This window comes from Haemorhous mexicanus, chromosome 3 (genome assembly GCF_027477595.1).
Source record: "Haemorhous mexicanus isolate bHaeMex1 chromosome 3, bHaeMex1.pri, whole genome shotgun sequence".
Taxonomy (NCBI): Eukaryota; Metazoa; Chordata; class Aves; order Passeriformes; family Fringillidae; genus Haemorhous; species Haemorhous mexicanus.
In genome coordinates, this window is record NC_082343.1 from 88,022,987 (window position 1) to 88,047,923 (window position 24,937).

The window sequence follows — 24,937 nt, forward strand, 5'->3', positions numbered from 1 at the left end:
AGATATGTCTTCTTGGTCAAGGATATACTTAATTACAGACAATCTCTGGGTTATTTAGAGTTCAAATTACACTGGAAAGGGGCTGTTTATATTGTTTATCATGAGCAGCAGAGTTACCATCTGTCTGTATTTAAACTATATGATGTGTCTAAATACCAAGGTGACAGACACATAATGTGTTACTCCACAAATATATTGAAATAATTCAAATTACATGTCCAGAAGATCTTGTAACACACTAGGTATGGATTTGTTTATAAAGGTTTGACAAAAGTGCCCCATGATGGTTCATTACCACTCTAATTAATGAAAAATAGATCCAGTAATAAGCAACAGTCGCTGCTATCACTTAATGCTCTGAAACAAGGTTTGCCAGCCATGAAGTTCAAGGGCCTGATTACAGATAATGGACTTAAGCTTCCTGTTGGGAATTTGCTCATTCTGCAGCCTCAACAAAATTTGAACTTTTGACATTTCCATCATGCTGTAGCTTGACTAGAGGTAAAATAGAAGCAGCTGTGGTGAAACTGCTAATGGACTAACTGAAATACATGAAATCTTTCACTCAGCTGGACCACCAGGAAGTGTAGCTGGCCTGGAGAAATGCAATATTGCTAGAAGTAGGCTCAAATTTAAAGTGAAAAAAATCTGTAATAGGAGTTTCCACCCCCAACTTTAAATTGAATAAAGTTTAGGCATTATAGTTAGCAACGTGCCCTGGCAGCCAGGAGAGCCAACCCTGTCCTGGGGGCATCAGGCACAGCATCACCAGCCAGGCAAGGGAGGGGATTGTCCTGCTCTGCTCTGCACTGGAACAGCCTCACCTCGAGTGCTGGGGGCAGTTCTGGGCACCACAATGTAAGAAAGACATTAAACTGTTAGAGAGTGTCCAAAGGAGGGCAACAGAGATGGTGAAGGGCCTTGAGGGGAAGCTGTGTGAGGAGTGGCTGAGGGCACTGGGTCTGTTCAGCCTGGAGGAGACTGGAGGAGACCTCACTGCAGTTACAGCTTCCTTGTGAGGGGACAAGAAAGGGCAGGCACTGATCTCTTCTCTGTGGTGACAGTGACAGGATCCGAGGGAATGGTCTGAAGTTGTGTCAGGGGAGGTTTAGGTTGGATAATAGAGAAAGGTTCTTCACCCAGAGGGTGGCTGGGCACTGGAACAGGCTCCCAAGGAAGTGATCACAGCACCAAGCCTGACAGAGTTCAAGAAGTGTTTGGACAATGCTCTCAGGCACTGGATGTGACTCTTGGGGATGGTGCTGTGGAGGGCCAAGACTTGGACTTTGATAAACCCTGTGGGCCAACTCAGGACATTCTATGATTCTGCGTTAAAAATTCACTTGCTCTTGTTGGGCTTTCTCACATAGGAGTCCCAAAGTCTCTTACAGAGTGAAAGAAGCTCCTCTGAAAGCTCAGCGGACTTCAGACATGCAGGTGAGCCCAGCAGGATCTTACTCTTCTGACCAAGAATTTGTTGTTTATTATTCCTAAATGTTTTTACAGTGCCCCGAGTGGAAGCTGCTTCTCACAGACTGAGATCTCACTCAGTCTGTGATATGTGTATCAGAGGATTATAGTAAATCCTCTTTGCACATAGGAGAGTGGCCAGAAGTTTAATTTTGTCAGGTAACATACCACCATCTGGAAGCCCATTGCCAGAGGAAGGACAACGGACTCTTTATTTATTTCAGTGTCACCAAATGGCTTTACAGGGAGTGGATGCCATATATCTTCCCAGTTAGACTTGTCCTCTTTTATTTTCAGGATCTTCAGTGAGTTCAGGTACAGGCATCAAGCTCTTCCTGGTTTGTGAGCATCCCTGATCTCCAGAGGCTCCAGAGAGCAGTTAGAATGTGCATTGCTTGGGCTGCTGCTCTTCTGAGCAATACAACACAGCAACACTGTTCTGCAGGGCTAACAACCAAGCCTCAGAGTGGTATACCTGTGACATTTAAGATTTGCAGGGGTATACACATATTTAAATACCTTATGTGCCTGTAAGGATGCATTGCTATGGCCTTGATGTTATGCACACAAGCTCATATACAATCAGAGAAAATGAGGGATGTCACGTAACATGGGACAAAATACAAAGCAAGTTTTAATACTACACTTTTTTCAGAAATAAATAAGGGTACAAAACTGTCAAATAATTTGTTAGATGTAATTACTAACCTGGTAGCACACAGTGATGTTTGACGAACTAATTTGACAGAGTAGTGACATTGTAGGCACACTAACATAAACACAGAGCTTTGGCCCTGAATTAAACTTCTCTAGTTTTTAGGTTATTAATGGAAAAAATAAAGGCTGTCTAAATGTTATCTTTGGGGCAATCCTCAAATTTGTTATTTCTAGCCCTTAGGCCACTGCCCTATGTGATTTCTGTTTAATCACCAAAAAATAATCAGGGAAAAGATCTGCCGGAGATCCATAGCAAGTTTAATTAATAGTAAACAGACCAAGTCTTCTAAAATATTATTGTTCCACTGTAACAATAAACGGAAAGGATAATTGAATGGATGACTAAGTAAATAATTAAAAGTAATGGGCCCAAACTGGCCATGGAATCTCTCTTAGGGAGGCCTTAGCACGGATTTAATTGAGTTCCCCCTGAAGCCATTTTTTTCTCCAGGATGAACATGTACAGGTGCCTCAGCCTCTCTTCACGGAGCAACTGCTCAAGTGCTGATCATCCTCATGGCTTCACTGAACTCACTCCAGTTCTTTAAGGTCTTTCAGGTATGGTGTTGGAGGGGGAAAATGAGGTGTAGTATCTTGGATATGGTCTAGTGAGCAAGGAGTAAAGGGAGATAATCATCTATTGATTGTGCTCTAACGCAGCCTCCTGACCTTTGCTGCTGCCTCACACTTTGCCATGACTGCAAAGACAAGGCATCAGGCAAATAACTACTTAATGTAGCAAGAAAAACCAATACTTTTGGTTTTTCCTCAAAAGATCAAATCTGGTGAGATGCTGAACATCGGAACATCAGAAACTCCCTTCTGGGATGCTAAAGTCCAGAAATGGAGTGAAGTCAACAAAGATAAGAAGAGACAGGCAGAACAGTCAATGGCAAGAAGTTCAAGCTATTGGCAGAAGCTGCAGAACAAAGTTGCCTTTCCATCCAGTGCACCAGCATAGGAAGTGATCCACAAGCAATGGACTGTTGTCTACTAATTAATTCTGCTAAGTGATAGAGTTCCAAGTGGGACAGAAAAGATGCTTTTAAGACCAGGGACTGCTTACATAAAAATACATGAAACAAGAAGAGCAGGTGAATTTCAGAGAAAGGAGGAAATACCATAATCAAATGAAGTAAACCTTCTCCCCAGGGTGATCTGTGATCTGTGCCAGAAGATCTGCTTGAACTATTTCACCCACAGTAAGACGGTAGGTATGAGTAATTTTAAGGAAAGCATGGAAATCTATACAGTCCCCCTGTGAATCATTGAATTATTTAGGTTGGGAAGGACCTTTAAGATTGAGTCAAACTGTAAACCCAGCACTGGTAGGTCCACTCCTGAACTACGTCCCTAAGCACCACATTTATGTCTTTTAAATATGCAGAATTCTGTACAAGGAAGAACTCCTGCATTCAGTTTTACTGAGAATTAACACCTCAGAGTGAAGCTAATCACTGGTATAAAACCTGCCAGTTGAGTGGAGGCAGGAAAGGGAGGAGACGCAAAAGCAGAATCAAACAAACTGCTCATGTTTCTATATAATGGCATTTGGAAGGGTAGCAAAACAAACACTCTGAGAAGTCAAATGGTTCTTGTAACTTCAAAATCCTCAAAGGTGTTTTTAGTAAGCTCTAAATTGCTGTAGTAAGTTAATTTTACTAAATTAACAGTGATGCTTTCTTATGATTGTGCCCTGACAAAACTTGACTACAGCAAAATTTCTAGTGTACCATAAAATCTTAGAATAATGTTAAGTCCGATAAAGGAAGATAGCCATGTTTTGTGATTTCCACTTTCTGCTAGGCATGGAAATCTTGGGGCAAGTGTGTGACCTGGCAAGGTATCTACCCAACTCCCCTGCTGCCCAAAAAAACCCAAAAGTCAATCCTGATACTTGCCCCTCTCCCACAGTTTCATAAAATGGCCTAGATGGGGTGTTTCTTTCTGAGGGGGTGACAATCTGGGGTGTCTCCCTAGCTGTTCATGCAACTTCCTTCATTGCAGGAGTGGCTTAGTGGGACAAAATGTGGATTTACCAGGGAATGAGCTGCAAGGAAAGAAACTTGCTGTACACATTAGGCCTAACCAGTGTACTGGTCTGCCATGCCAAGGAACACTGTGTAACTCCTGTTTAGACCAGGATGGCATTAATCTACCAGGATGGCATTCATCTACTGCCTACACTGAAACTCATGTGTTTCATAGCTGTAGGCATATGACTCCATGTACTAGCTGCTGTAGAGAGGTATGGAAGCACATATTTCCTGCCCCAGTTGATCCAGAAGTTGTATTGAGATTTAGGCAGATGAAATTAAAGGCTGGAGAGAGGAAGAAAGTTGAGATAAAAGTGGGGATATTGATATCCTGAAGTTTCACAAATGATCTATATAAAGCATTTTCTCTAAACCATTTGAAAAATAAGAAATTATCAGATGAGTTTGATCTTTGATTTCTGCCTTTATTGGGAAACTATTTTACTGCAGATCCCTTTTCAAAACAGGGTTTTGACTGGTTGTGAGTCTATTCACCATTGTCACAGAGAAATTCTAGAGCAAAAAAGGGAAGGAATAGTGTCTTGAAATAGATGTAGAAGAAATAATGAAGACGATGCTGTATCCTTTGCTAGTGTCACTGCAGAGCTGATATGTGGACTGTCATGCAGAGAACAGCAAGACAGGAAGCAGCAATGTTGTCAGAAGATGTCTCTAGGGAGGTTTTCAAACTTCCTGCAGTGCCTGATCACAGAGGGTAAACAAGAAGAACATGATATGCACACATATGTGTGTGGTATCTATGCATGTATGTGCAAGATGCAGGGTGTCCATTCAAAGCATACATCTCCTCTGATTTTCAATGAGAGCAGCTCTCAACCCCTCATTTGTCCAATATATAGGCCAGCTGCATGAGATTCATAGGAAAATGTCTTCTGGAGAGCATAAGAAACATGGACTGGCTGGTTTTAGGGAGGTCATGATTTATATTTAAAGAAACCCTGGGCAGATGAGAGTTGACACACAGCTACTCTGGACTTACAGCTGGTTGCTGTGAGCAGAGTCTGATTCCCATAGTTTTCATTCAGAAACAAAACAGGAGAGGGAAGATGCTTATTTCAGAATAAGCAGAGCTGGGACACTCACCTATGACACAGAATGGTTTCCTCGCAAAGCGCAGTCTTCCTTGCCATCCTCGGTACCGACAGCAGCACCCAGCAGACCAGATACGAATAATAAATTCCAAACCAAAGACAACAATCATGACAAATTCCTAGAAATGGCAAATAAGAAAAATGCCTGTTACAGATAACAAACTCATAAGCACCAGGAAACTTATTACTACTGCTGTTTGTGTCTGACAATCCACCTTGAGCATCTGAATATCCCAAGCCAAACTTGGGATCCTGCTTCCCAGGATGGTTACACATCTACAAGCAGCACAGTCCTCAGAGCTTCACACTGAAAGGTCTAAGCCTAACCTGAGTAACATTAAGTATCAGCAAAGATTTGCTACTAAATATTTTCAAACACTGAATAATACACAAAAAATATCAGAGCAAAATACTCAAAGACTTTGGATGTTGAGCATCAGAGCACAGGTAATTTACACAGGTAGTAAAAAATGTTCCATATCCACATCCATAAAATTAGTTCTTACTTTAAAGGCTAAAAGTTTTGGGAGACATATTCTCATTGCTGCAATATACAGGTGAAATAACTGAGATTATGAGTTTGGGAAATCAATCTGTTCCTAGCAGAAGGTTAAGGTACATGCAGGTGTAATTACATACAACGGGTATGTAATTGTTTGTCAGGCAATAAATTAATGCCCACCCTAGGCATAACTTTCCCGGGACAACCTGTGAATGAAAGCACTTAGAAATTTTGCCTTGCTTGTTTGGCCTGCTTTTCTTTCTCATTGGAGTCTTCTTTAAGACTGTCTATTTTAAAAGCATCAACATGTATTTATTTGATTTTTATTCTAAAAAAAATTTCATCACAACAGTGAGGTAATAGTTCAGTAATAGAGCTTGGAGCACAATTCAGCTCCATACCCTAAGGAGATCTGCAGCTCAATAATATGCTCTGATAGTACATACACACTGTATGGAATTACAAACTTAGATATGCTGCTGGAATACCATCACAAAGTCATGTGTTTTGAAATGACAAAATAAAACTCTATCTGTTCACAAAAGGAGACAAGTACTTGGTGGAGTTTCTTAAACAGCCCATCAAGAAGAAAAGGATGGAAGTTGTGTTTTATTTGGCAGCCCAATGTATTTCTGTGTCCAGAAGTAAGTTGTTCCTTGTCAGCCAATTAATTCATTATTCCTGCAGGATGAGGACTAATGTGGTACCACTAAGGAAGCACTGCAAGTGAATTAAATAAAGGAATATTTGTAAGGATAGGGTTGAGCCAATATTGACTTTTTCCCAACAAACATTTTGCATGCTTTTAGACTGTGAGACCCTACAACTCTACAAGCCAATGTGTCAACTCAGGCATTAATTTACCTGAACAAATGGCATTATTAATGTTGTGCCATGTAATGATTCTTTACTAGATTATGATTAGTGGCAGTCCACTGAAACATTGTGGACTTAATTGCTCTTGCTGTCAAAGAACAATTTGAAAACATAGTATTCCTTCCTAAAACATGTCAACTTGTGTAGCTACATTACATTGAAAGGCACTTTTAGAGGCCTCTTCAGTGTCTTCATTTTTGGTTTTGTAAATCCCATATTGAATGCCTAAGTCACAAAAGTAGAATAAGATCCCTCTACTAAAATGTGGCTGAAGAAAATGCCACATTTTTTATTAGAAAATAACACATGGAAAAATGCGTGTGATTGTTCAGGATTTTCTTTTTATTCCACTACAAGAACCTTCAACTTAATTCCATGGGCTGTGTTATTACACAACTTCAGAAAGGATTATGTACAAAACCAAAAAAGTTCCCCATATAGTAACAATAATTCCTAGTAGTTGGCTACCCTGTGGTACATTTCCTTGTAGGAAATTCTGTGTAGGCCAAGAATAAAATGGACAGGAAGCCAACTGGAAAAAAGGAAGAATACACATTTTAGTTATTTAACTACCACTTTTATAGTGCTAGTTAAATCATGAATTGTCAAATCTGGTTTACACATTGTTAGATGATGCCTCTGAATTTATGAGTGTTGATGGCAGGCATCCAGGCCATTTCTGCATCTGATTCTCCTAAAGAAATTTCTTCTTTGGGATAGGGTGAGAGATACTGAAGGAAAGGAGGTCTGAGAAGCATGAAAAATTCTTTGCTTCCAATAAAATCTTTTTCTTGTTAAAACTTAATCACATTTCATTTTAATAAAGTTTGTTGTTTCCCTGGGAAACACATGGTGCGTACAGATGGGTGATACGCTTTGTAAGTGCATTGAAATTGTCCCAGACACCTTCCAGAAGCTGATCCACACACACAGGAGTGTGTCCTCTCCCGTACTCCAACCCTGACAGGGCCTCTGATGGGGAACTGGCAAGGACAAAAAGTACTCAGCGATCCTGGAAGGACTAGTCCACAGCTTCAAGTCAGTTCAAATAGTACTGCAAAACTGCTGGTAGGAGTTGGAAAGAGGCAATTTTTTTGGAAAGCTTCCTCTTCTGGTTCCTACCAGAGCTATGCAGTTTTGTATTTATCACCTGTACTATTGTTAGCCATTACTAGGTGCTATGCTTGCTCAGCAAGACAAAGATGAAAAAATGAATTGTGTGCTGAAAGCAGAAACTCTCACAGTTTCTGAGAGTCTGTGCACTACTACGTGGTGCCTTTGTGTGTTAGAAACAGAAATCAGATTTTTCTCTCACCCACAAACACATATGGTAAAAAGAGGAACTTCACGGAGATACATCTGGTTTGGGAGAGAAAAAGAGCAAAAAGATATTTTCTCAAATTTATTTTAGTGGGTGGAGTAAGAGTATAAGATTTTTCTTGAAGAAACAATGTGAAATATCTCTGTTTATTCCTTGAGAAAAAGTAATCATTTCTAGAACCATTAGAAATGTGTGCATGGTTGTATCGTTTCAAAATTAACTAAGGTCTCTACTACTTAAACAATTTTTTCTGCTACTTAAGCAATATAACAACTGTAGCTACATTGATCCCAAATACAGTAAATACATCTCTGCACACTGGGATGCTAAAAGAACTGCTCCTTTTAAAAATGCCATATGTGATTTTCTTCCACCCATAACAAGTTTCTCAAGATTTTTAAGTACACGATAAGCTTTAAAAAAAGGAAAAACATTGAAGAAAATGTAGATGGAGTTTCACACTTATTTTTGCATTGATTTAAATAGTGTTGTTTCAAAATTATCTTTATATCCTAATGACTCCGACTTCCTCAAAGAAAACAATAACTTTGAAGGGAATAAATATAAAATGTAATAAAGTCTAAAGAGAAAGGATTTTCTGAAAAAACCATAACGCGTTGAAACAAAACTCTTCATAGTAGTACACACAACATCTTTGTTTTATTTTGGATTGGTTCAGGTCAAAACTAGAGGGAGACAAAGAATTCCACACCATTGTGTAAAAAAGTAATGTTTTAGTAGTCGGGGCACTCAGTCAAAATTTTAAGGCAAATCCCTGTCAGGTTTAATACAGGCTGGGGCATGACAGTATTTTTCCTTATGGCAGCTGTAAAGTTACAAGGTTTTTGGTCTTCTGTGGACAAAAATTGGAAAGATGTATCCCAAACAAGATCAGGATTTTTATTTTTTCATATTTCATTTGGAAGACTTATTGCCAATTTAAGCATAAATCTAGGCTTTGAAATAACTTGGGTTTTGTTCCTTAGCAATTGAAACAGAAGATCAGAACATAATTGGAAAGGCATGTGATGGAATAAATCATTAGACTTCGTGCTTTGTAGACTTGAAGACTGAAGAAATGATGCATTCCAAGTATCTCTGTCCTACATATAATATAATGGAACATCATTAATTTTGAATTACTTATGAGAATGAGAAACAACATTTACATCAGAATGGGAAAATCTTGCACTGTTTATAAAGCTGGCCCACTTCAAAATTAATCAAGGCTGCATTTGAACTGATGAGCAAGTTAAGATTTACTGGAAATCTAACCCTTCCCTTCCTAGGTAGAGCAGAGGGGCATTAGCATTTGCCATTTCTTGCCTTTTCCCTCTCTTGTTATCCTTTTCCAATCACAGCTGCATTTGGCCTTACACCAGAGTTACCACAATCTGTCACTTTTTTGGCTGTCCAAGCTCACAGTTAGCACCTCCCAGTAACCACTATGGCAGATGCATGGGTGGTTCAGACAGTGGAAAGTTTCTCTTCCTTCTCAAAGCACAGTTCATCCAAACTGATGAGCTTTTCCCTCTGAAATGTTTCTGCACATGCAGCTCCAGTTGTCCTGGGGAACCATGCAAGAGAAGCAAGGCTGACACCCTTGTCTGACAAGGTTCAGTTGCTTTTGGCTAGCAGTGTACTCCTGCAGATTTTTACATCTGTGTGTGCCTGGGTTTTTACACCACTGGAACAACGAGGTTCACACAAATGGCAGGAGAAGAAAATAAGAGGTCATCCAGAGCAAGGTTTCTGTTAATAAAAGGTCCAGGAGGACGCCAATCAACAAGGTTGATGATTAAGAAAATTAAGCATATTTTATAAAATCCAGCACTTCTCCCCTCCCTGTCCCCCTTTTTTCCCCTGCTATCCAATTAGAATACATGATTTGTTGAAGTTGTTTACATTAACGTGCTTCTCAGGCAGTTTTTAATGATAAGGATTTCCCTAAGCATAACATTTTAACAGCAAAAAAAAAGTTTATATAACAGCTTTCTCACTCTTTAGCATAACTGCTTATTAAAACTGAAAATAATTTGCTGATGATGAAGCAGGTGCCTTCACCGTAGACTGCAACATTAGGGAATTAGAGCTATTTTTGCAGTAGGAAAATGACCAAAGTTGAGCACTCTCTGCTGATCTAGGATGCTTCAGGTTATTTTGCAATGTGTAAATGAGCTGAGGCTTGGATATAAAAAATCCACCCACAAGACAATGTCTCTGTTCTTATTTTAATTATATTTCTTGCATGGAAATGGTGATTTTAATTATTCTAAAGGCTAATGATGTAGCACAACAGAGTTGCAGACTGATGTGAGGAGCTGCCTGCCTTGAGCTCATAGGAGAACTGTGAACAACTGACATTGTCAGAAAAGTTGGAGAGATGGACAGGAACAGATCAAATGAATCCTCTGAAATAAGCTTTAGTAAGGCCACAAGTGCTTCCCTTCTGAAGACATCTGTGCAGTGTAGCTGCCCTGCAGATCCTCATCTGGTGTGTAGATCAGCAAGCCTCACTACACTAACACAACAGCAGAGCACGAGGAACAATGTCATCTGATACTGCTTGGGATATATCCCCTCTTCCCTAAAATCTCAAAACCAGGAAAGTCCAGTGTTTCCAAATCAGGGAAGTCCAGTGTTTCCAAATAATTTTGAAAGGAGGGAGAATAAACATGTTCTCATACTTTAATTTATGGCTGACTGGTTTAAGTATGTCACCAGCTGCTGAAATATCTTCATGGTGACACACGAATACTTGATACCATCCAAATAGCAATGCTTTATTACTCATAGTCAAAGATTGTTTTATCATTCAATTAAAGCTAGAACAGAACACCTCAGCTTATCAACAACATGAGTCTCTAAAGCCAAAAATCCCCCTCTACTGATTCCAGGTACTAAGCTCTAAAGCTGGGCTGTACACTTTAAAGATATGCCATTGGGTGTGAGGGGAAGCACAACACTGGTCTGTCTCAATGAAACTTGACAAAGCTCTGGGCTTTAAATAGTTATGATGCAGAAGCTGGTGTAGGACTACAGGCAATTGTGTTATACTGGCCTTTTTTCCAGATTAAAACAACCAGGTAAGAACACGTGCATGGTTTAAATCATGGTAAATTTGAACACATTTGTGTTATTCCTGGTTCAGCACTAAAAAGAGGAGATCTTTGGTCGAAAGAGCTAACAAGCATTTCTTGGTGTGCATACATACACTTAAGAAAAAAATGTTTTAATTCTTTCCAACTGCAGTTGAACAGAAGAAGAGACAGCCATAAATCTGAAAACATAACCCAGAATAGAATCTATTAGTGGCATATAAATCACAACCAGAGACTTCACTTCAGCTCCCAGTGCAATACACAATAAGCATGAACTGAAATTTATGCACCTTTTTATCATTTATCAGTTTTATAATGGATGTGATACTTTTAGAGCACTTGATTTTCCATAATATGATTAAGAATTTCCATGTAGATTCTACAGTAAAAAGAGGATTATTGAGAAATCAGTTTTGTGCCTTTTACTCAAAGACACAGCTACAAATCTACTGATATAACATTAAAATCCCAGTTATATGCTTAATCCACATGTTATATAAATGACTTCTGCTATCCCTTCTAGCTTTTAGTGTTTGTACTTGACATGGCATCCATCAGTCATGCATTTTTTTACTCCTTTGCAAGAGAAATAAGCTGTGATTTTTTATTTTAAATAAGACCAGTTTTGAATCAGATAGTACAACCCAGCAGCAGAATTACCTAGATGCCATTTATTTATGTTTTTCATAATACCTTATAAAGACAAGTGTTTACCGTGTCAGACACAATGTATTATTCCTACCGCTGAAACTCTGCTAGCCTTCCTCAGCATCCTCTGCCTCCCCAGACCAGCAGACTCAGTCCACATCACCATCATGGGCCAGCTGCTGAGGACCTGCTGGTGCCAGAGGAGCGAGTGCTGCAGGGCTGCACTGCCATCATGGTTACTGCCAATACCACGTGGGCAATTTGCACCTTGTACCTGGGGGAAAACCGATCCCAAAGCTCCTGCTGGTGCACCTGGTTCTTCTAGGGACACTCTGATGATCACAGAGTACCCTCTTTCAAACTGGGAAAAGGGGCAATGGGGAACACTGACTTCTCCATATCTATCCTGCTCTTTCCTAGATGCTGCATCACCTCTGAACAGTGTTTTCCAGCCATTTGTGCTCACTGCCTTGTGCCACACCATTTGTTTGTGTGTCAGGTGCAACTACACATCCAAGAGAATTCCTTAAAGGAGATGATAGCATAAAAGTCATGTTATAGAATAATTTTCTACTTTCAAAAGTTTTTTACCCTTCTCTGTGCTTGCTCAGAATTTCTTTCTCTTTAGTGAGATAGCAGCGTTAAATGGTCTAATATTGGTTTTAAATTTATCCTCATATTGAAAACAAAGAAGCTCTGTACAGCTGTACCCAGGCCTTTGCACCTCCTTTGTGATTTCTTCATGCATTTCTTTCTGCTGTAGTCACATTTCTGATGTCACATTAGAGGCAGAGGTTCAAGCACATGTCTCTGTAGCAACACAGATCCAAATTTTCCCTTTTGAAATGTTTGTGAAGAGTTTTGTATCTTTTCTCTGTCCCAAACAAGCGTAGAACAGGCATCAGAGCTCTGAATCCTTCTGTGCCCTGGCATCCCTATTGATTTAGTATTGATGCAAGGGGTTTAAGCTAATTGTTATGGCTGATCCCGTGCATGTCAATTAACTGATAACATCTGACATGCCGTACTGCAGAGTAGGACAGCATGTTCATTCTTTTATTCTTTGGCCTTAGCATGCTTGGAGTTGTTAAATGCTGGAGATTCCGCAAATGATATCTGCACTGTTCTTTTAAAAATTACTTTTTTGCAATTTCCCAATTGTCAAATCTCATTAGGAGAGCTTCCCTAGTTGTTCATCTGGGCATGTTTTAACCACAGGGAGACCTAAGCACATCTTGGTTGATGTATACTGAAATGTTACTGGTACCAAAATTTTCAGAAAACAACTTTAAGAAAGTGTTTCTGACAGTTTCCAACTTTTTACAAACTGGTCTTGGTAGGCAGTCAACCCAATCAGCCAAAATCCTGTTTGTGCGTTAATTTTCTTAAAAATATCACCTAATCAAACATTTCTGCTACTTGGACAAGTATTTGGTCACAATATTTTTATTCAGTTCCTTAAGTTCTGTGAAAAACTGACTTGGTCCCCCTTTTTTGGTCAATTAACTGAACTTTGAGAGCCAGTATACCAAGCCTTGTGTTTCACACATCATGCCATTCACTGACTGTGCTGCAGTTTTTCCTATTACATTTTTCCAGGCTTATGGAATTTGGGTCTCTTGGAAAAAGAAAACATATATATATCTTTGTGAGCCATACATTTCCTGTGATCATATCTTCATGTGGTGCAATTAGCCAATTCCTGTCTGGTTCAGATGTGAAACCAAAGTTATTATTATTGTCCTGTCCGTAACATACACCCTTTCCTTAGGTACTTCACGGAAGACTAAAAGTCTAAAATGGCCAGTATTAATTTTGCTAACTTACCTTTGCAATTCACCCACAACTCAGGGTCCTCAGGACTGAACTGAGTTCCACTGTGTGTCTGTGTATTTACCATCACCTTCACTTTAGGTGGATATTTTTATTATAGGTGTGTCTGCTCTGGATTCTTACAGAATGGTTTTGTTTGTTTGTTTTTGCCTGTATTTCAATACTTATTGTACAGAATCACTAAATCACAGAACCAGCTAAGTCAGAAGAGACCCACAAGGACCACTGAGTCCAACTCTTGGCCCTGCACGGCACCACCCCCAAGAGTCACACCCTGTGCCTGAGAGCCTTGTTCAAACACTTCTTGAACTCTGTCAGGCTTGGGGCTGGCACCACTTCCCTGTTCCAGTACCCAACCATCCTCTGGGAGACGAAACTTTTTCTAATAACCAACCTAAACCTCCCCTGACACAGCTTCAGGCCATTCCCTCAGGTTCTGTCTCTGGTCACCACAGAGAAGAGATCAGTGCCTGCCCTTTCTTGTCCCCTCACAAGGAAGCTGTAGCTGCAGTGAGATCTCCTCCCTGTCTCCTCTTCTCCAGGCTGAACAGACCAAATGCCCTCAGCTGCTCCTTACACAGCTTCCCCTCAAGGCCTTTCACCACCTTTGTTGTCCTTCTTTAGACACTCCCTAACAGGTTTATATCTTTTTTATATCACAGAGCCCAAAACTGTTCCCAGCACTTGAGGTGAGGCTGCTCCAGTGCAGAGCAGTGATGACTTGTCTTAGCTTTCATATTTTTCAGTATCTGTACTACCTCAGTGTGTGACTCTGAACTTCATTTAAAGTGTTAGCAAGTTCTCTTCACAGTTTAGTTACACAAAACAATCCTTTTCCAGCCTGAAAACCAAGAACATAGTTTCTTTAGGCCCAAAAAGTAGAAACAACAGCAAATTGAAGAGAACAATTTGGGAGGATGAGACTGCATAACCTGAAGCTGTAATTGGACAATTAACCCAAATATGTAGATGGAGCAAAATTTATATAAGTGTGAAAACTCATGACCAGTCATCCCTCTTGTGTCCATCTCAGGTCCGTCTTGGGCAGAGCCCCGGCCGGGCTCTTGTGCTGCCCAAGGTGTGTCCTTTGAAGGCCTTTCAATAAATACCTACTTTATTCCTTTAACTCTGTCTAGCCTCTGATCTAGGTAGCCTCTCTAGGCATCAGCAGAGCAGGACAATCCCCTCCCTTGCCTGGCTGGTGATGCTGTGCCTGCTGCCCCCAGGACAGGGTTGGCTCTCCTGGCTGCCAGGGCACTGCTGATTCATGTTCAACTTTCTGTCAACCAGCACACCCGGGTCCCTTTCCATGGCACAGCTTTCCAGCATCACATTCCCCAGTCTGTCTGTACATCCAGGGTTGCCCATCCCAGCTGCAGAATCCAGCACTTTCCCTTGTTGAACTTCATGTGGTTGGTGGTTGCCCAGCCCTCTGATTTGTCAAGGTCTCTGCAGTGCCTCCCTGCCCTGGAGGGAGTCAGCAGCTTCTCCCAGTTTTGTATCATCTGCTAACTTGTTCAGTATCCCTTTCCAGTCCTGCCTCCAAGTCATTTATGAAGATGTTGAAGAGCACAGGGCTGGTGATGGAGCCCTGTGAGATTCCACTAGTGAGAGGTCACCAGTCTGATGTCACCCCATTCACTACAAATTTAGCGCCCAACCCACGAGCCAGTTGCTCACTCATTGCATGGTGTGTTTATCCAGCTGTGTGCTGGACATTTGCTCGAATTCATAGTTTTCAAACTGAATCATAAACTGAACAGATTTCTGCTGTCACTTAAGGAAAGTTCACATTTCGACCGCAGCAAGCTGTGTCTTCACATGCTTTGTCACGTCTCTACAAAGAGATGGAGTGGTTTGCAGCCTTTCTGTGTTACTCAGATGCTGGATTTTCCCTAGATTTCCAAATGGCTTGCACATCACTGATGTTGCTGCCTTCTTCAGCACTCTTTTCCTTTTGACATTTAATGGAAGAATTTTTGAGAATTTAATGTAGAATTTTTTTCCTTACATGTTATTTTTAACCGTGTACTTTGGCTTTCCTCTGGGGACATATTCTGCATTTCCATTTGGCAAATCAATATTTCCCTGACAAAGGTCAGGTCTGAATTTCTGATAGAGAGTTTGATATCTATCCATTTTTACTGTTGCAATCTAAACTGTTTCTTGCCTGTTTTAAGGAGGTAGTTCTTGATCTCCATATCAAACTCTACCATGAAGCCAATAAAATTTAATATTGCAGGATCCAACATAAACTATTACAAATCTACATCTGCAGAAAATGTTACACTTATTCCTTGGAGGTGATTTCCCATGCTACCTTGTTGTCACTTAAAGTGATAAAACAAGAAATACATGCCATGGGAAGAGCACTTGTGTAAGGAATGTTACTTACTTGTCCTTAAAGGAAGTCCAAGACAGCTGGTTTGGTTTTTTAGCACAATGTGTTGATCAACCTAAAAGCAGATATGCTTTCCCCTCCTCAAATAATTATATCCTTATTAATCTGAACCCTGCCACCCCATCACTGACATTTAATCCTCCCCATTTTCCCCATTTATATAGGAACTGATAACAATAACATAAATTAGTGTAATGTACCTATTTAGAAATTCAACACTGGCTTTCTTACTACATGTTAGCCATTTTAATATTGAAATTGTACTAGTTCATGAACTTGTTACATTTATCACTACTTGTGGTTTTGCTATTTCCACCCATCTTTCTTCACTGCACATTACCACCCATTTCTCCATATATGCCCTGTTCATTGAGAGGAATGGAAAATAATTTTATGGATGGCATTTCATCCACCAGCCACTGACCTGTGGCAACTCTGGTGATCCTAACATTGCACATCAAATGCAGATTTCTTGTTGAACACAACTGATTGGTAGTTCTGCTCTGGCAGAGACAAAAACTCTCTTGCTTTCTACTGCAATTGCTGCTGAATGCTGCAGTAACTGTTCATAGTTATCTTCTTCAAGTGATTCAGTTATAAGATTATTTTTTCCCTGATTGTTCACATATGCAATTTTAATCATCTTTAGTCATCAAACCCATTTAAGCTTTGCCAGTAGCACCTAATATACTGCAGTTTTAATTACAATGGAAAAATTACTCTGTTCAATGTGTGATTTTCAATCTTTTCTTTACAAAGGAAATCTCTGCTTAATACAGAAGAATAAAAGAAAAGAAAGGACAAAACATTGCTAACAATATAACCAATGCCAGAACCATATCAATAATAGGCTTATGCCAGGATTGAGACATCTTTATTCTCTGACCTGTTGAAGTGTACTTATCATCCTGAGCATTGGTGACAATATATAGATACCTCCTGCTGACAATATATAGATATCTCGAGAGTTTTATGTGCAGTGCTGTGTTCTGTTGTTAGGAAATAATTTTTCTGGTTACTTTAATCTCTCTCTCCATAGCTACAGTGTGTACTTGTTTGTTAGAGAGCTTTGCTGGTTGGTTGGATGTGCCAACACTGCCTTCTGAGAGAAGAATTAAACTTTGAGGACAGCCACTGTTTATAATAACTCCATCTTTTAATTTAAATTTTTGCTTTTTGTCAGACTTCCTCATCATAACTTTTAATTTCAGCAAAGTGGGTCCAGAATTTAAATTTCCAGTGGAAAGTCTGTTTTGTTTCTACACAAAGATTCACAAGCAGTTGTGATGGACTCTTGCCCAAATTTTTGTAGCAACAGCCAGTTCGGACCTGGTCAAATCAGTATACATAATTGGAGATCATAAATTTAAACAGCAAAGATGTGAAAATATTAATATTTCTATGGTAAGAGTATTTTCAAAGCTATCAAGGTAGTTTCTTATGACATGGTTGAATTGTTTTATGCTCATGTTATTATAATATTAGCATACATTAATCCAAACAAGACTGAAAATATGAAGGTTTTGACCTCATCAACATTATAAGTTCCCTCTCTTATTCTGTCTTCGATAACATCAGGGTTGTATATCTAATGTAATTTTTCAGAGATTTCTATGAGGAATTTTGAAATTTCAAAGCTAAGTTTTGATTTGGAAAATAAAACACTAGAAATCAGTATTTCTTGATAAATAATGATTTTGAGTTTCAACAAACTCACTGATTTTTAACTCAGGGATAAATTAATCAGTTTTTCTCAGAAGAAAATTCCAGTAATATGGTCTATACCTTACTGTTGTTAGAAATTAATCTATAATTGAAATCTTTCAAGATAATTTTTTATTTTTATGCCTTGATAGCTGGTCCTATAGAGCTATCGTTAAGTTCTTTTTCAGGTCTGGTGGTCTTTTATTCAAGTATGGCAAGAGGATTCAAGTGCTGGTACAATCTAAACTGAAAAATGCCTTTTTTTTTTTATTTTTAATTGGGCACTATCTACCTCCCTTTTTAAAATCCACTCTGGTCAGCTTTACAATTCTGTAGTGGATTTGAATGAGTATATTCCCATGGATGGACTTCCTAGAGCAATTTGAAGACATGCTTACCTGCTATGGGGCAGCTATACACAATGTTTTTAAATCAATGTGTATCCTTTTCCTTTTATGCAAAAATATTAAGAGAAAAAATCTTGGAAAGATATTAATTGCTAGAAGCACTTGATGGACTCTCATTGTGGGTTCATGTATGTGACCATAGTACATGGAGAAACCAGCTTCAACCTGTGCATGCTGTCTGCTTTTATATCTTTGGGAGCTATTTCTGCCTGAAGAATGTGTTCCTAGAGAACATTTTCAGAGGCCTTTATTCTACAAATCTGGGTACAGCTTTCTACACCAGCCATTTTCAGAGAAAACCACAAACCAGATTTGATAAAACCAGTCCTGCAGAAATTCACTTGCATTTTTTCATCTACCCATCTTGATTAAAAATTAAAATTACAAAAAAAAGAGGATGCTTTCTCACTTAAAAAAAAAAAAGACTTTTTTTCCCCCTATAAACTTAATCTGAGTTCTAAGCTAAAAGTTCTGAGATAATCAAATACACAAATAATATATTATGCCAGGTCAAATGAAACATTAAAGTGATCCCCAAGACTTTTTTTTTACTTCTCAATTAGTCAAATCTTCCTGGGTCAACACAAATTATTTCATTAGTTTTCTTGCATTGACAGCAAACAAACAGAAGTGAACCAGAAATTCACATAACTTTCAGCTTTAGTTGAAAATGAACTTAAAATATAGGGAGTTTGGTCAAGAGAGTGAATGACCTACAGTTCTAGATAATATTCCTTCTTGGCTATCTTCCCCAAAAGATTTGATTTTGCCTTCACAGCCTCAGTTTTAGACCCCTTGTGTTTATTATTTGATAAAGTGCTAGCAAATGTACTTGTAGATCAGCAATACACCAAAGATTATTTTCTTGCTGTGTTAGTTGGATTCTTAAGCTGCTTGTGGTTTATTTCGATGCTGAAGTAGATTTTTATCCTACTGCCTGTCTGGGATATATCATTGCTACAACTCAAGTGCCAGAAGTTGTGTGCACAGATGAGGCTAAAGCATAATTTTCATTGTGTAGTTTTATCTGATGATCTCCTCCTGGTTACTCTTATTATTTCTGGACACAAATCTAACCAAATTAATTACTGATTCAACAATCCAACGTTTACTGTATGTAACATGCACTTAACTTATCTGCATGACTTTCAGGTTCAGGATAAATGCAAATGTTAAAGGCGTTTCCCTTGACAGGTTTCCTGCTAAGGAGAAGCAGCCTTGGCACACAGTAGTACTTGTGTGGATGCCAGAATTGAAGTTGGGTCCAACACAACACAGCAGGGCAGGTTTGCCCCAGCTCTGGTAGCAGAGCTCAGGCATTTCTGCAGCCCAGATGAGTCCATTAACCTCTGCTGAAGCCCAGAAGCCCTCAGCTATTATTGCTTTCCTAAACAATGATTTGCTTTGAGCTATCACAAATTGCATGTTTCTGAGAGAGTACTAGGGATGCAGTGATTAGGAGATATGTTCCCTGCTCCCTTGTAAGGCACGGCTCGGGCAGATAAATGGAATTGACTGATTGGAGAAGAATAATCTTCTCAGCTCCTCTGGCCTTTCTGAGAAGGAGGAAAAGGTTTGCTCAGCTCATCTACACTTCCCTCTTTAATCTCCCTGTGCAATTGTGAATAGCTGCAATATGTCAAAAGCCCGTGCATGCAGCAGCTCAGGTATTAAGTTGGAGGAACATTACATTAGCTTTTTAGCCAATTAACATGGCTGTAGGGGAGACCATCTGGAATAAATCTGCAAAACAAACAGCTCACAGAAACCCAGCAGGCAGCTCTATGGATTGTTCTATTTGTACGGTACTTCATTAAAAAATAAACATGTATCTTCTATTTCAAGCACAATGCACAAACAGTATTAAACCAGACCTGATAGGTAACACAGTTGTCTTACTAAACGACACATTTGGAAGAGCTGTGTGAATCACTGCAAGGAAAAGGTTGTGAAAACTCCAGTGGCTGCAGTTAGGTATTGGCACAGCCAAAACAACTGCTCCCGAGTTAATGTAGAAATGTATTGTCCTCTTGCTTTGTGGTTGCAAAAGTTTGTTTTGGTAACATTGTTAATATCAGCTACTCATTCAGTATGTAGAGAAGGAACAAACCATGCATCAGCAAGCTGCATTAAGCAGTCAGTTTTAGCCTGCTTCTGGAACTTCATACATTGCTGTTTATATTTTTCTCCATTAGAGACCCACAGCAGGAGATGCAAAATTCATTGTCACTAGGTTTATTCCTGCCGAAGGTTTGCTGAACATGTAGGCTTTATTATAGAAATGCTGGATGAGGCTAGTATTGGTGCTTCAAGGATCAACCATCCGCCCTCTTCCTCCTTAAGGCCTATTCCTTGTTCAGAGGATGCCATGGGATGTGCAGTCAGAGCAGTTAGGATGGACAAAGCTCATCTTTGAAGCCATAGCAGCAAAAAGCACAGAAGATTCCCCCAGCAGACACTGAGCAGCTCTGCTCAGCTGATGGGCACCTCTGCAAGGACTGGTGTACCAGCCATCAGAGCTCACCACACCTCTGCCCAGGACTGGGAGCAAGGCCAGGCATTCACAGAGCTCTTGCACATTGTGGCTCCTGTGAGACCCGTGGCACAGTACAGGGAACCAGCCAGCTGAGGAATCAGCAGTGCTAAGTGCACCAACACAATCAACAAAAATGTGGCTCACGGGAAATGCATATTTTATGTCAGAACAAATGGTATTTCTGTGACCAATTTGCATAAGTATACAGGAAAACCGATTACTTGTTACAAAAGCCTCTTCTATTACAAATAGGTTATTTTCAGACTAATCAGATTTTCCTGTTTTCTATACCAAAAAAATCTTAGCAATTAGTGTACCAGTTACAATAATATAACTAGCTGCAAAACATTCAAACAGACTTTCATTTACCAAGTGTTGCTCAGATTTGTAAATAATGGGTTTAGGTGTGAGTGTAGGTTTAATTCTGACCATTTTTAGCCGGTTAAATGCCACCTGATCTTTTCTCCAGAGAAAGAAAAAGCACTAATATGGCTAGAAAGAAAAATGCAACATTTAGCATGGCTCTCCCTAATTAGCCCTGTTAAGAAATCATCCAATGGAGCAAAACACCACATACCTGCACCTAGCCTGCTCTGGACATTTAGTTCTGGTATTTTGATGCAGTGGCCCATTGTGCTGTAAAGACATAGCACGCAACATAATTATCAGCCTGCTCATGCCATAATTAATTAGGGAGCTGCTCTGAAGACCAGAGCTTTTGGATATACACAGTGATGACAATTAAAATGTTGGCATTTGTCAACAGTTACTTCACCTCAGGCGCTACCTAACAAGGCACAGCCTGCTGAATGCATGGAACTGAAATAACCATGGTAACTCTGGGTGCATGGTGATGTTCTAATATCCACTACTGCCTATCCTCAGGCCATCACTTGCAGAACTAAATGGCCCATCAAGAAGCAGATGAATAAAGTGTCGGTCTGTACAATGCATGAAAAATGTTAAGCACTTTTAGGGATTAAAGCCCTTTTCATTTACCTCAGAAGGGAAAAAGGAGAGATAAACATAATACAAAAGCATGTATTATGAAGAAATAATGAAGCTACCACATCCTACTGCAGCAACAGCTACTAAAATGTTAGTATCTACCCATAGCTAGCCCAAATCCGTATCTAAGATACCAAAATTAATTCCTATTTTAAGTGCCTCTTACTACATACTGACTTTTTAAATGACAGCAGCAATATCAAAGGTCTTTCATGCTCAGTCACTGCCAAACTGCGGTGGAAAATCTATCTGTTATAAACCACAGCACTTCTCAAGCAAAGAAGGGGATCCACTACCATACTTTATTAGCACTGTCTTACCATCTGACCTGTTCTTAAATAAAAAGATTGTGGAATCCTCTAATTTATCATTTTTTCATCATTCTGAGGAAAAGTCTGATTTTTTTTCCTAAATGCTCAGTTATTGTATTATATTACTTACTCCATGGCGAGGGAGAGGATTTGAATGTATACTAAAGTATCTGTAAAATTGTCTTGTATTTAGAATTTTCACTTACCAAAATGAAGAGACAACCAGAGGCAAGTTTTGTGTGTTCAGGAATAGTTGAAAACACGGACAAAATCAAGCAACCAAACACAAGGAGAAAACTGAAAAAGAAAGAATATTAATAATTGTTAATATTTCACAGTACCCTGATCCAGTACCTATATTGTTTATACTTCACCAACATTAATAGAAGTCTGTCTCTGTACAGCCTTCATTAGTAGAGGGGAATACAGCTACCACTTAACTTAGTTCATTAAAGACATTAGAATAATAACCTGTTATTAAATCTATATGCTTTTAGCAGCACTGCTAGAATTCAGAGCAACAAGATTTTCTTGAGTAAACGACCCAATATCCACAGATGTTACTTTTACAGTCCTTAATAAAATTTATATGCAAGATCCTATCATATTTGATTTTCTGATTTTCAGAGTAGAACTTCTCCCCAGCAGTTAAGTGATATGCTACAAAATATTCCTCCAAAGTCCTATTGCATTGCAGATAGAGATTTTCTCCTAGAAATTCTGAAGACTAGAATTATATTTTTATGTAATGTATTGGATATATTATGGCACTCATCTATTACATCACTATGGGAAGTCTGTATGTTCTGTGGGAAAAAGTAATCATAGCTCCTGAAGCTCACATGTATGCAGATGCAATAATACATTAATGTTATATCCAGTAGTTAGAAACACTGTAAATAAAACAGTATCCAGGAGGGTAAAGTGCACATTTAGCATACACCACTGGCAATCTTATCTTCTAGACTAGAGAAAGGTGAAGATCAACACAGGTTTCAAGATTTAGTAAAAAACTCATACAAGACTAGTGCAATCCCAGGCACAAGTACAGACTGGGCAGAAAATGGATCAAAAGCAGCCCTGGGGAGAAAGACTTGGGGGTGTTTCTGGACAAAATGTTCAGCGTGACTTGGCAATGCATGCTCACAGCCCATAAAGTCAACCATATCCTGGGCTGCATCAAAAGAAGAGTGGCCAGAGGATGAGGAAGGTGATTCCCCCTCTCTGTGCCTGTGAGACTGCTCCTGGAGTGCTGCATCCCACCCTGGGGCCCTCAGCACAAGAAAGACATTGACCTGTTGGGACATCTGCCAGAGGAGAGCCACCAAACTGATCTCAGTGCTGGACCAGTTCACCTGGGAAGACAGGCTGAGAGAATCAAGGCTCCCTTGATCCAATCTCCTGAGAAATGAAGGCTCCAGGAAGCCCACCTTAGATCAGCCTTACATTGCCTAAATGGGGCCTGCAGGAAAGCTGGAGAGGGACCTCTCACAAGGGCATGTAGTGATAGGACTAGGGGCAAGTCCTCAAGCTGAAGGATGTAAGATTTAGGTTAGATATTAGGAAAAAATCCTTTACTGTGAGGGTGCACTGGAACAGGTTACCCAGAGAACTTGTGGATGCCCCATTCCTGGAGGTGTTCAAGGTCAGGTTGGATGGTGCTCTGAGCAACCCGGTCTAGTGGAAGGTTCTCTGCCCATGGCAGGGGGGGTGGAACTGGATGATCTTAACATCCCTTCCGACTCCAAACCATTCTGTGATTCTATTTTTCTATGATTCTGTTTTTCTATGATTATGTGATTCTATGATAAGTGACAAAAATCCATCTTGTGAGCAATTTTTCTCCCCACCACTTCACTTTATAAAAATGGAAAAAATCTCATAGAACATTACTGGTAGTTTCAGCTGCTACAGCCTTCAGATGCAATCCCCCTATAATTACATCCTACTGACATAGGCATAAATGTGGTTTCTTCTCATTAAGGCTTGCATGGAGGGCAAAATAAAATTAAGCGACTAAGAATTTACAGTAAAAGAATGTAATTTCCTCTTGCTGAATTTCTTTAGACCTGAATCAATTAAAATGACATTTGCTTACTTCCTTTGTGTTTAGGTATTAAAAATTTCTTGCTTGATTTTATTCCTGTAATACCAACTAAATTGGAAGCCCAGTTGTACTGGGTCTTATCCAAAAACACAATACCAGTTTTCACTTGGAAGAGATTTCTTATAGCAGTTATGGAAAACAGACACAGCAGGAAAAAATAAAGTTTTTTGTTCCCATATCACAGTTGGAGACCACGGCACAGTAAAGGTGAGGGACTTGCCTAAGGCTACACAGAAAGTTTTTACATGTGCAATAAACCTGATCCTTTTAAGTCCCAGCCCAATCCTACACAAAACCATCGCCCATTTACCCACCACTTGCTTTCCACAGTCTGTCAGGACTATGATTTGGAATATCACTGTGGGCAAGGTGTTTATTCACAATAGATGGGAAAAGTGAGTCAGGAGAGGGAATGAGTACAGTTAAGCAGTGTATTAATCAAAATAAAAGCAAATATTCAGGAAAGCCAGGTGCAGTGTGGATTAGCACCTGGTTGACATAGTTCTGCAGTTTATCCATGAAAAGCAGAAACAATCCTCACGGCAATACATAAAAATAGTCTCGGAAATTTTTTTTTCCAAAATTCTATAACTCTTGCTCTCAGTTTTTCCAGAAACTCGAAAGGGCATGAAGCATCATCATTACTAATACTACTACTAGTACTACTACTGCTATTACTATTATTATTATTGAATAAAATAAAAATGTTTGTATTTATCTACCCACATATTCAAATATTGCCCCTCAGTCCCTCATTCCTCCCTCCAACACTGAACACTTCTTTTAGTGCCCCTCAGCACATTATGTCTAAAATTAAACTGTAAGCACTTTTATGGAGGGGAGAAAC

General features: G+C 39.5%; 1 protein-coding gene across 2 annotated transcripts in view; it reads right to left on the reverse strand.

Annotated features, from left to right (window-relative positions):
* KCNQ5 (potassium voltage-gated channel subfamily Q member 5) overlaps positions 1-24,937 on the reverse strand; it is a 277,904-nt gene that overhangs the window by 65,452 nt on the left and 187,515 nt on the right. For both annotated transcript variants that reach the window (XM_059842615.1, XM_059842614.1), the window contains exons 2-3: positions 22,190-22,280; positions 5,328-5,454 (exon numbers count right to left, since the gene is read on the reverse strand). In XM_059842615.1, coding sequence (XP_059698598.1) covers positions 5,328-5,454; positions 22,190-22,280 — 218 coding nt within the window. The remainder of the gene's footprint in view (positions 1-5,327; positions 5,455-22,189; positions 22,281-24,937) is intronic.